Genomic DNA, 13,690 nt, shown 5'->3' with positions numbered 1-13,690 from the left:
TAATACCAAAACTGTTCCCCTGCCAAGAAGAGAGCTTTCAGACACCCAGATGAGAGAACTGTGACAGGCGCATTCATTTACAGAAAAAAAGACGACATCAGAAAGTCACCTACAAGGGCAAAAAGCAGAAGACAGAGGTAGGCACACAGCACACCCTTCCCTTCCGCTGTAGCTGGGCGTACCCGAAGGGCTGCCGGAAAGCGGAGAGGAGTAATATCCCAATGTCATGATGTGTATAAAGGCATCGGTAAGGAAGACCCACGTTAGACTACTTTTGAAAGGTCAAGCCTGTGGAGCAAGGGAAGAACTGGTTGGAGAAGCTACCAAATTTTCATCAGTAACAGCTTAGGCATGCATCAGGATTTGTCCAGTTGCAGATAAGACATGAGGGATGGGCCAAAAGGGACCATTCCTGGTTCCTCCTACAGCTGTTAGGGTGCTGCCTGTGTGCTTTCAGAAATCCATACTACTGCATGGTGGTTCTTTAGTTGTGGTGAAGGTGACAGCCCTTTCTCCACTCCATTCCCCACTGTAGGGTTTGGGAGTTTATGAAGTGGAAAACCAGGAATAGTCAGGAATATTTTTGAAAGCGTTTCTACTGCTGAACTCTCAAGTTCTGAGAAATTCTCCTTCCCTGCAACAAAAATGCTTGTACTAAAGACAAGATTTTATCCCATAATCACTTGTTCTGGTTTGGTCCTTTACTGTGTAGCTGAGTCTCTCTCAGGCAATATTTAGATGGCACTCCAGGAAGTTGATTCAACCCATTCCCCTTCCCCGATTCCACTCAGTCCCCTAATGCTGGTTTACCTACGATGTCCTCTGGTCTGAGATTCCTGTCTTCTTGCGCCATCTCCTGTAGTTCTGAATTCTGCCTCACCCTGACAAACTTCAGTTCAAAACTTTCATTTTCTTTCATTATACTCCAGCGTCAGAAGCACCAAATCTGAATCCTTGCCTTTATTAGAAAAATTCTTGTTGCTTTCGAGTAAATGCAAAAATCCACAGGATTCCTGCCTGTTTCCCAACAGCCTCTGTTCTTCAGACAAGACTGGGTTTAACCCCTTATCACGTGCTTCACTGACGCAGCAGGGCATTAACAACCCACCTCGCTTGTTAACTATAAAATCCTTTCCACCTCCCCGCGATCTGTCGCACAGACAGGGATTACCAGACCTGCACTCAGACGAGAGCAACCGCAAGCACGATGCTCAGTATTATTCCTAACCAAACAGCACCCCATTATTCTGGAGGTATAAACTCAAGATCAGTTTTTAACCATGTTAGAGGACATACTCTTCCCCACTCAACCTCATCTGCATGGTTAAAATGGCTCTCCACGCCATTAATGCCTTGGAGACAAATCTCTGATCATTCAGTATAACCTTCCAACTTGACAGCGAGACACAACAAACTGTCCCCCCGTACACTCCACTAACCCCCTCTGCCCCTACCGTTGAGCACATTCATTTTGAGTACCCTTCTCCAGTTTGCTTGGCCTGTGTGGAGGGTGTCCCTGCCCATGGCGGGGGGGTTGGAACAAGATGGTCTTTAAGGTCCCTTCCAATCCAAACCATTCTGTGATTCTGTGATACTGTATCCAAACTCTTACAAAAAAGCAAAATCCACAAAATTCTCCACATCCATCAAATCAAGTTAATCTGACTTACCTCTTTTGGACACTGATTTTTGCAGGAAATAAGAAGCTCCTTTTCTTTTAAATCAGCACATGTTAATTTTCTGTAAAAGAAAAGATGTATTTGTGATAAATTCCAAATTAAACCCAACAAAAATCAATACAATTAGGGGTATATTTTAAGTATATCTCGCTGTAAAGCGCATTTGTCCACACCCCTTCGGGCTAATGCAAAACACGCTATTTTAGAGACAAAGCCACATAACTTTGGAGGATTTGAGGTACTTCAAAAGAAAATGCACAAAGAAGAGCACACACGCATGGGAGGAATGTTTGCAGGGCAACACGCAGAGGATGACACTTAAATCCGCAAGTCCCATCTCATATTCAGTAAAGCCTTGCTTTTTACACACACACACAGAAATGATTAAAAAGGAGTACAAATTATTACTACGAAGTTTTCCAACTGTAACAGCTAGAGTTTGAAGGCCATTAGTTGTAAAGGCCTTTTACACTGACTACATTAATTCTAATTCATTATAGAATTCTTCACATCCTGTAAACAAACCACGTATAGAGCAAACAGTGTAGGTTACGATATATTTGTCTAATTCCAAATATAAATGTCTTATAAAAACCACTTCTGCTCACAAGACTCCATGCCCTTACGGTAATACCACATAAACACTGGAAAATTTTAAATAGAGAAAGCACTGCATTACAAATCACAACCTTCAAAGGAACATTCCTAACTTGGTGTAGAAGCAGCTCCCATCCCCAGACATTTCAAATGGTTTCTGGTTAACGGCATTCCAACGAAACGCTGTTCTGACACTTACAAGCATTCGATATACAGTACTGATAGTTTGCAGTGACACTTTATTTTAACCATCTGGAGACAGGACGGGCAATCCCCAGGATGACAGGGCAGAACACATCGGTGAGGACAGCCAGATGGCCGGGGCTTGGTACACTCCTCTTCACACTGCAAACATTCTGGACCTGCCTAACAAAACACAAAGAAAATACTAAAGAAAGTGCCAAACATTTGTTTGTTAGATGCCACTAACAAACTTTTATAGAAAGGAAAAGAGTTGGGGTGTTTTTGCTAAGGGAATCCAGCTATTCAGCAAGATATCCCTCAAGCAAAAATAATTATTAAAATATGTTTTTAAAAGAAAGGCAAGAATGCCAGTGTTTGTTGGTCAAAGAAACCAACGTAGGGTTCTATTTCGCTTCCTGGGCATAAAAAGACCTCTTAACATTAGTGCTTTAGAAAATTGCCATTAAGCCTGTTAATCCTCTATGGAAAACTGTTAGAAAGAGAAGTAATTTCATATTCAGAACTAACTTTTCCCACCCACCATGTTACTGTAATACTTCAGTCATGACATACTGCTCTGTAAATACAGGGGTGGGGAGGTTTGTTCGCTTGGCTTTAAGAAGCAAACTTTAAGTCGTCCCATTTGCATATGTGTCAGTTTGTGTAATCTTCCAAAGAGTATTAGCTTAGGTATGTGCTGGGAGCCCCTAAGGCCTTGCTTCCGCCCCGAAGTCTGCTACAGCTGTGGTGGCACTCTCACTCCAGGTGATGCCATCAACTTGAGGAACATCAGCACAGTAAATTAGGCTCCATTTTTAGTCATATTCTTATCCTATTGACTCCTCCAGAACCCCAGACTGCAGTCAGATACACAGATGACATGGTTTATCAGCTGAACCCTGACAGCACAGTACTGCAGGCCCACCACCACATTCAACTGCTCCGTTTCACACAAGTGACTCCAAGTAAAGCCAGTTTATCCAAGAAGGAAGCTACACAGTGCTTCCCCAAAACAACTCATTCCATGCCAACATTTCACTTTACACTGTTCAAAATAAAAGCATATAAATTGAAAGTTTTTAATACAGTTTTCCCCCATTTTCTTCCAGTCCCCTTTTCTTCTGCTTCTACAGTTGAACAATTTTTGCTGAATTTTCTAACACAACATGCAGAACAAACCTCAATTCCAGACAGAAAAATCACTACTCAGACATCTAAACAAGAAATTTAATCAGCCCTTTTCTGGCTACACCTGCAATTCAGTCTATCAAAACAAGAGAACAAAAGGTTTAAAGGTCAAAACCAATTTGAGTTTATAAAAATTCAAGTAAAACTGAGAAATGAGATTTACCCATACTTCACATGTACATAGGTTCTCGTTTTCTGAGAATGTATTGTCACATTTAAAAGGGAGTTAGGAATAATCCTGACCATTCAGATTTTAATTGGTTTAAGTGAAGGAGGAGGCAGACAGCCTCTTGTAGTCACAAGTGGAGATGCTTAAACAACTGTCACTCGGTATTGACGGATGTCAGACTTGCTGCAGGTTGCTCTTCCACAAGCTGCACTAACAGCTCACACTCCTCAGACAAAGCTTCCACAATCGTTACAGAGCAATATGGGAACTGCAATATATACAGCTGTTAGATCATGACAGCACTTCGAGGACTGGCACCCACCAGCAAATCATCCTATTTAAGTTGGTATGTAACATTTATGTTTTGTACCCAGCTGAACGCTTGCTCAGTTTTCTAAATGCCCAGAGACCATGGTGCAACTTTTTCTAAAGTAATGCTTTAAAAACTTAAAAAGCTGCTTTCCTCCAAACCACAGCCTACGTGCTTTTGACTGCTCAAAACTAGAACATTTCTTAGTTTTGTAGTTCCACTTTTGTTCCGTATTACCTTCAGCAACACCTACAGCTTCTTCACCGCATACGTGGCAGTTTCTAGGAGACACTGATAAAGGTGAATGTATCACCCCAGCGCTTCACGTCCACCTATTCTGCCACGTTTCCAGCGCTCTTTCCTGAAGATCTGCTAGCCTCTTCGACCCACTTCCAGCTCTCCGCAGTAAACAGTTTCCCCATTAGGCTGCAAGCCCATTTGTATATAAGGTTTATCAGTAACTTGATCCTGACAGTTACACAAACTGACTTTAGAAGAGATTTGTCAAGAGTCAAATACGGTTTTTGACTCAAAGTAAGGTTTTGATGAAAACAAAGTACTGGATGTCAACGTAAAAAAAAAAGGGTCGCATTTGCAAAATGTTAAAGATGATATCTCAATTTTCTAATCTGAAGTAGTATGGATTAGCTAAGTGCTACAGCACCAGTGGGAACAGAGCCCATGCAAGTGCCCTAGTGGAATCTGGAATACCCAGAAATCCAGCTGCAAATTCTTTATTTCCCAGTTAAAACAGAAGGCAATATATAAAATACACAAAAGTAAAAGCAAAGAGGAAACCAACCTACCTTTCTTCCATCTGCAGTACTGTTCAGTTTGGTAACCTGATGACATTCCTTCATACAGGTGTGATTCTGACAATCAAGAAGCCGCCCACAAAATCTTTTACATGAGTAAGGATTTGCAGAGTGACATGGTAATGGACTGACCTAATAGTTAAAAATAAACATAAAAATAAAGTAATCTACGTAAGTAAGCATATATACAGACTGTATCTATATACACACACAGAGAGGCACAGCATCATTACTGAGAAATTTTTGTTCTTGAGTGTATTTGTTAAAGAACACCACTGCAATGTCTATTTGACTTTTTTTTTTTAAACAGACTTTAGGTTCCCATCCCAACATAACCACACACATTTGTTTTACACTAATTATACCAGTAAAAAAAAAAAAAAAGCCCACTTTATTAATTAAACAAGCTAACTTTTGCACCATAGGCTTGTGGGTGGTTTTTGTTTGTTTGTTTGTTTGTTTTAAACACACTATTACATTCTCAAATCTTTAGTGTGATTTATTCCCTTTCCCAAATGACACTTATGCTTTCCGTAAGAGATTCCTAAACTGCTTTACAGTTATAGCAGAAGACGGTTACAATTTGCTTTCACCGTGCTAATTGGGTTATGGTCATCATAAACCCAAACCACTTTCCAATTCTACAAACAGAAAACAACCTGCAAGCCAGAAATTCTAAAACCCAAATACTGACCATATCAAATATAAGTCCCACGAGCGGGAAGTGGAAGAAGAAATGGCTCTACAACAGGATTAGGATTTCAATGTTTTACGATAAGTTTGTACTTTCTAACTTGAGGTTAACACTCCAGTTAACAGAGCTTTGTAGTACTATTCAGAGCATCTATTCAGAAGCCTTTAATGTCCACTGGTACCGAAACGGAGTGTAAACTCCTAACTGTTAACTAGGTTACTGCCTTGAAGCTGAACAGCGCAAGTCCCTCAATATCACAAGCATGAGAGGAAACTCGCTGTTCCCATTTTCCAACCATTATGTAATATTCACATGAAATAAATTAGTTTCTGTGATGCTGTCCAAAAAATTATTTTCTTAATATCGTGATGATTTTGCAGAGAAAAGCCGAAACTGCTTGTGATGTTATTACACAATAGGTTAATGTGATATAACTCACTCTGACTAGACTAAGGGTGTGATTTTGTGTCATGGCTCAAGCTGACGGAGCAGCTTTGCCCGGTACCCCTTCCTCTTCTCTCTTCCAACTCCACAATCCTGATGGCACTCTCCTACCACTGTCTTCGAACAAGTCCTACCAATGTGGCGAACGCACAGCAATTACCAGAGCTTTTATGGCTCATAATATCCTGCCCCTTCTCCTCCTCCTCCATCTCTCTCCTCCTCCTTCCTCACAGTAGCACTGTAAGTAATCAAAGGATGCTGGAAGGTAAAAGAATGAACGAAAAGGTGAACTAAACATTAAGGTCTGCCACTGCTGACTTCTCCACTTTTACTTGCTGCCCCATTTCCACTCCTTTTTATTATATAACTGCATTATATTTTCAAATTCTGTTTCCTTTTCTTGAAAAGTTTGGATTTATTACTAATATCCCCAAGGACAAAGTACAGGAAAGTTTCACTTTGGCCAGTTGGAATGCATTTCTGAAATGGCTAAATGCAGGTCGCTGTTCTTGCTACAAAGACCAGTATCAAAGGAGCCACAAGCTCCAGGAGACTGGTGAGCTGAGGAATAAAGAATGCAGATGAGGACCAGAAGTATTTCATGAAAGTTGATTGGGAAAAGGAAGAAAATAAAGAGGCATTTTCAGACCACAGGTTTTCCAGAGAATAAGGAAAGGAAGGCAAGGAAAAAAAGGATAAGACAGCTTTCAGTTGTTTTCCAACACATTTCCCAAATGCATAAAAGCCATTAACAGATACATCAATTGGGATATAAAAATAAAGTACAATAGGGCAGAGAAATTTTGGAAATATTCATAAGGCATTTAGCCATAAAGAGGAATCTTATCAGATTTTACATACAGTTTTACCCAGAGGCAGAGTAATGGTCTTCTTCCTACAAGCGAACCACAACTAAAAAAAACCCTTAGAACAGTAAAACATAGCATTAAATTTACTCCTAAAACCCCCCCAAAAAACGCAGTAAGAGTGCTATCTGCTCGAGAACAAGACTGACATTACAGGATATTCAAAATACTAATCACAAACAAAACCAGAACATTTCCCTTCCCCTAGAACATTTAATGAAATGAAGCAACTACGAAAGAATTAAATACAGCACAGAAGTTAATACCATATCCAGTGAATATTTCCTTGTTAGTACTCATTTACCTTGTAGGGGCTTTAATTAATGCTTTCGCACAAAACTGGCTCTTGAATATAAACATTAGCTCTCACAATTTGATTTCAAAAGAGCACATACATGGAACTGCTATGACATGCCAATGCTTACAGCAGTTCCAGTAAAAAGTAGAGCATCATTGAGGTGGCAGCAACTGTTGATGACAGGTGATTTTTCTGACCTATAAACTAAAAATTGAGACCTACTTTTAAGGACCTACAAATCAAGGAATAAAGAGTTCTTAATTTTTCTAAATACAGGTAAAAACACCCAAGACTTACACAGTAAAATTACTGGAAAGACAGCTGCACACTGTAGCTAGAAGAAATTTTATTTTAGGTTAAACATTATGTAGAACCAGACTTCCACTGAACACATTTCACACAACTGTAGTTTTAATCTGTTGCTTCAAGTGACAAATTGCTTGTTCTAAATACCCGAAGACATGTAAGAGCTTGAACTACATCAATCCCTTAAAAACACTTTTTCAACTGAATTCCAAAGTGAAACTACAAGAACAAAACACACAAAACCCAACAAAACAACCAACTCCAATACCTACACAAATTAAAATTACAGTCCAAGTAAAAATGTAAAGGAAATCACGGTCTTTACAACTCAAACTGTTGCTTTCATTCTCTTTTCCACTCATCACCTGCAGGCATCCCGGTAAAATACAAGCAGCCTTTATAACTAGTTTCATTCCTGATTTGTTTCTTTTACGTCTCCTCCACTGCAGGAGCTGTAACAACAGTGCATCATAGGCAGTAACACAGCACAGTAATGAGCCCCTCTTCACAGCACAACGGTGCTTGAGAAAACCAATCCTTTTATCACCTGTGAAAAGTTCACTTTTCCCAGTGAAAATCCCCTTAGGGGCTGGAAACTCCTATAGGGGGAAAGTGTTTGTACTTAGATCCAAGCGTTTTTTCTTGTTAACAAAAGTTAGTTTGAGGGGAGGTTGTTAAGAGCCAATGTGGCTGTAAAACACTGGAGAGACATTACATGCTTGGGGTTTCTTTTTTTCTTTTTAGATATCTTGGAACAACATAAAGTACACTGTAAACACCCGCTCACACACACATGAACAAATCAGCCTTTTCCTTGACTGCTTTCAAAATCTCAAGGATCAGGACACCACATTCCACTGCAGAAACTGCTGAACATCAGCGGGAAAGGAGCAGTGCACTCTGCTGGCTGAGAGAAGGAAGGTTTGATCTAGACTGCCTACGGCATCAATAAATCTAAACTACTGAAGTATAGACTCCCCGGGATTTTTCCTTATTTTCTGTATTAATCCATAGAGAAAACATGACTCAAAGCCCTTTGCTGATTCTGCCAAGACTAGTATGCAACAGAGAAGGGGTTTTCTGAGGGTTTTTAAGTATTCTGAAATAAGTAGTTACTAAATATGTAGTATTTGGAACCATTTTCACTAATAAGAGCTATACTGTCCTCTGTTATGGGGAGGGACATAAGCTTCACAACCGTGTACATCTGAACAGTACCAAAACCAGACTGTCTACAGCAAGCAATTAATATACTGGGGCAACTGGCCACAGCTGGTATTTCGTTTATACACGAAATGAAATCAGGAAAGTTCGGGTGAGATCCCACATGGCCTGTCATAAAACGTATCCCTGACCCCACAGACCACTGGCTGATACAGCTGCAAGTTCTACTGGGGAAAGCCAAACCAGAACCCGGCTGTTTCAACAACAGGCACAGTGGTTCTTTTCGCCCGTCTTCACAGCACACTTTTCCTTAGCAACGGACACACTGCAGAGTGGCTCTGTGGAAGCTGTAATCACAGCTTGGTTGGATCAACACAGGTGCTGCACACACTGCGGGGACAGAAACGTCGTTAACAACATCTGTAGATGTTGCCAACACATAATCACGCCAGCATTATAAACACACACACCAAAAGATTATTAAGGGAAAATCGAAGAAAAAAAGGAAGGGGGATGTCTTTAAATATTTTTAAGTGTTTACAGTTTTCTAGAATTTTTTACTAGCTTAAAATGAAACCAGGTTTGTCACAGTATTGTTAGCTGCACTCTGATAATGGGCTTATGCCAGACTTACTCATAGACAAAGCTGTAACAGCAAGAGGGTTTAAGTTATTAATTTAGCGATCATATTTTAAAATTGAGAAAAATGAGTTGATCTTAAATTTCATGACTTTTAGAAATGACTGAATAATGATGAGTTATTTAGCTACAAGCGCCAATTAGATTTTCTTCTCATGTAAGCCAAAGCAGACAAGGACTTCACCCAAAACCGGGGAAGGCTGCACACCAAAAAGACAAGCTAATAAGGAACTCTAAAGAAGCTTCCACTGTATTGTCTGATTTCACCCATGCATGCCCAGATCCGAGTCCCATGAGCATTTTCCTGTATGCCACTATGTTCCTTATCCTTTACAAATAAACAAGGCAGCTTGTAGGAGATCTGAGGAAAGTGTGTGACAGGGGGAGAATAACACAATAGAATGAAGAACCCCCCTCTGCGAAGTATTATAATGAAAAAAGACACACACACAAAAAATTAAACACTATTTAAACAACTGCAAGAACACACAAATAGCTTCATAAATTTCATACAGAGTACCACCAGTTTAAATTTCTGTCCACCAAGTCCAAAAAGTAATGACATATTGTTCGAAAAGGAACTAAAGTACCTTCTGATATGCAAGCCCTTGTGATAAGGCACTTTACTGGTTTTAAAATATAAAAAAGCCACATAATATTTCTCTGTAATACTCTCTTTTGCAGACTGGTAAAGTGAGATAAACTTCACATTCCACTTAAAAAGGCAGTTTCTATGACTCACCTCATGCTGCCCAAGACATTCCCTGTTAAAGAGAAAAAAATCAGAGATTTAGAAAACACGTATTTCTTTAATAAGGGACCTAAAACAGTGACAGTGCTTCTCACACAAAATAATGTGATCTATTTTTAAAAAGCACAAACTAAGAGAAAATGATCTACCTAGGCAGATCAATGCCTTCTCTTTTTAAACGGGTGTTTGGATTGCTGTATTTTATGACAGCAATCCAGCAGTGTTTCATGTGCAGATTAATTATATTTGTATATTAAATTAATAATTTTTATTTTAGAAAATTACCTGAACTGCTTCCAAATATCTTCTCCTTTGGTTTTACAAACATATCCCTTCGGATTTCTCAGCTGTTTCAGAGCACTACCTGGTCTGCTCTTATGTTTACAATTCTTTTAGAATGTTCTACCATCCCTAGCAAAGGAAAACTGCCCCCCGATCAGAATTCTGTAGGGATTAGATGGTGACTCATCCAAACACTGATCTCCTAAAAATTAAATCAGTATTTTAGCTCAATTTATTTTGAAAAGCATCTTTCTCTTTTTATCTCTAATTTCCTATCTGTCATCTCCTTTCCAGGTATTATTCTGATTTCTCTACTGAAACCTCATAAGGGAGAGTAATGAAAACATCATTAATATTCAAGCTAAAATACCAGTGAATCAGTTCCTAAATATTTCTAGAAGCGTATTTAAGGGGAAAAAAAAAAAAAAAAAAAAGAATCCCGGATAACAACTTCAACACAAAACAACTACCAATAGCTACAGATGGTCTTTAGGACAGCAGGGTATCAGCAACCGTCTTCCACCTAGTACAGTACAAAGCAGATGTAGCACAGGAGCTCTACACAGCTCACTTATATCCAAGAAAATCTTCCTAAAACCAGTTAATTTGGCTTCTAGGACCTCTCAGTTCCACTGTAGCACGCTCCTGTTCCACTCCAAGGGGAAACTGCTTATCCAACCTGACTGCCTTCTGCCATGGTAAGTACTGAATCTGCGGAGGAGAAGATGCCCACAGCAACCTGGCGTTGAAGCTGAGATGTAATGGTGCCAGACACACGAAAAGCTGGCAGGATCACTGGGCTCAAAGGGCAGCGGCGAGTTGTATCCTACTTGGGCACCTGGTACAGGTAGTGGCCGGACAAGAGGTCAGGGGTGTAAACTGAAAGCGGGTAGACTTAGATTGGACATCAGGAAGAAGTTCTTCCCACAGAGGGTGGGGAGGCACTGGAACAGGTTGCCCACAGAAACTGTGGATGCCCCATCCCTGGAAGTGTTCAAGGCCAGGCTGGATGAGGCTTTGAGCAACCTGGTCTAGTGGAAGGTATCCCTGTCCATGGCAGGGGGGTTGGAACTCTACGGTCTTTAAGGTCCCTTCCAACCCAAACCAGTCTATGACTTTGCAATTTGCATACTTTTCTTTGAGGGTGGCATTGCACACAACGTGTATTAGAAACAACCAATCTTCAAGGCTATCCGTGCTTTCATAGGGTGAGCACGGACCACAAAAAATGTAATAAACAACCACCAACGCTCCTCAGTTTTATGAGAATCGGCCTACGTGAAAACCATAGCATCTCAAGAGGAAAATATGGTTACTGTCATGTCCATCTCTACAACAGGATAAGAAGAAGAAAATCTCTTTCCATACCAAAATTGTATTCGTTTTCTTTTTTAATACTTACACTGGTATAGGAACCACACAGGGAGGGCATGGTAATGAAGTCTGAATAAAAGCTGGCTCGGACGGCTGTTCCCAAGGACCTGCAGACTGATGCTGAGAGCAAAAGACAACACTGGTTGAATACAACACACAGACGGAACTGTCTGCCTGAACATACACCAATACATCATCTAAAGAGATCCCAGTTCTAACAAATCCACTCTCTAGGAACTAAATTTTTACTAATGGAAATTTCAACACTGCCTACACACAAAAAATAACAATTTCATCCTTCGAAGGCCTGTGGCCCTACTGCTAAAAATCAAGCACCAAGCCAAACAAAACAACAGCAAACAAATTCTAAGCATTTAATAGAGGTAAAAATGTTTCAACTACTAAACAAGTGAAATTATCTTCATGCGGGCACATGCGATGTTTAAAGATGCCAAACAATTTATCACTCCTAACCTGTGCAAACATTGATGGTTTGGTAAATATCAGAGTTATAATTCATTTTTTGCTCTTATGTCAGAAATAATTGCTTACATTTGAAATCAAATATTTGTAATGCCACTCTAACAAAAATTGCTTAATTTCTGCAATAACTAACTGCTGAAAACTGAACATTCAATTATATTACATAATAAATTAGATTTCAACAAAGGAGCTAGAACTGCTTCATTTCTCAGGTAAGCAGTATGCCTACCTCTGTGCTTGATTATTTATTTACTCTGAACTCCAAAAGCCTCCAACAAGATTAAGGTGAAACAACTGTTGCTCATTTTTCAGAACACAAACAAACACACCATTTTTCACTATTTACTTACTAAGCCAGTTTGCTTCACAAGTGCTTCATCGTGGCAGGGAACAGGGCACAAATGACCACACGCTAACGTTTTCTGGCAGGACTGACGACACGGAGGACACCGACCAAAGTGACAGTAGTGTTTCTCCTGGGTGGAGTGGTGACAGGTAGGTGGTCGACTGAAGTAAAATCCGAGAATGAATCAGTGTGGCAGCAAGAAATATAAATTTACAGTCACTGGGCAGTTATGCTCAAGATATAAAGAATTGAGACAAACACGTTTTTATAATGAATTTGCTTCTCACCTTTGGCAGTGGTTAATATCACAGTAAAATTATACAAGAATTCTGAATTAAATTCCAATCACCAAGTTCTTTCAGGACACGTTAAATCCCGCTGCAGAAACACACACACTTTCTATACTGACCTGCAGAGCTGTTTGCATCTGGGAGGTTTGATGGTGCGCTCTCTGCCACAGGGCACTTGAATGACAGTTTTTCCACAGTTGCATTTCACATCTACAGTCTCTGGACATGGATTACAACTACCTAAAAATAAATATATTAACAATATGAATGTTAATACATTATTCATAATAGGAATATGAAGGTGTCCCTGCCCATGGCAGGGGGGTTGGAACTAGATGGTCTTTAAGGTCCCTTCCAATCCAAACCATTCTGTGATTCTATGTGTTTCCAGAATTTTGGAGGGGGGAGAAGAAAGTAAGGGGCACAGTTGACAGAGAAAAAACACCACCAGTTCGTGGTGACAGATTTAGTAGCAGGTTAAGTGGGCCAAGTACCACATTTACCTGTCCTCTTAAGAATCACTGCCTACAAAGCAAGGTTGGCTGAACAAGCTGCGAGTTATTTCCCGAGCTGTTGCAATTTACAGTCCAGAAAACTAAGGGAAATTACACAGGCTACTCAGCAGCTGTTCCAGCAGGGCAGCAGCTTCTGTGGGGAAAATTGCTGAGAGGGCAGCTGCTTTTTCAGCCACTCCAGTCTGAACCCCTACCAAGTGAATGTCAAAGCAATTGGCTGGGATAAAAGCTGCCAGGTAATTTTGGCCATTTTCAGTATCTCTTTAACCAAGGTCACTGGATGCAGAAGTAAACTTT

General features: G+C 40.1%; 1 protein-coding gene across 1 annotated transcript; it reads right to left on the bottom strand.

Moving 5' to 3' along the window:
* Positions 1 to 1,670: 1,670 nt before the first annotated feature.
* On the bottom strand, positions 1,671 to 13,118 carry LOC104516108 (NF-X1-type zinc finger protein NFXL1-like; the record flags this gene model as incomplete). Its single annotated transcript, XM_010160328.1, has 7 exons — positions 1,671 to 1,740; positions 2,476 to 2,642; positions 4,933 to 5,073; positions 10,095 to 10,116; positions 11,788 to 11,879; positions 12,593 to 12,749; positions 12,998 to 13,118. Coding segments are annotated over 7 exons (770 nt in total), but the record flags the coding sequence as incomplete, so codon positions are not given.
* Positions 13,119 to 13,690: the final 572 nt, after the last annotated feature.

The sequence above is a fragment of the Eurypyga helias genome, unplaced genomic scaffold, assembly GCF_000690775.1.
Source record: "Eurypyga helias isolate BGI_N326 unplaced genomic scaffold, ASM69077v1 scaffold21061, whole genome shotgun sequence".
Taxonomy (NCBI): domain Eukaryota; kingdom Metazoa; phylum Chordata; class Aves; order Eurypygiformes; family Eurypygidae; genus Eurypyga; species Eurypyga helias.
This window is presented reverse-complemented; position numbering and strand designations above follow the sequence as displayed.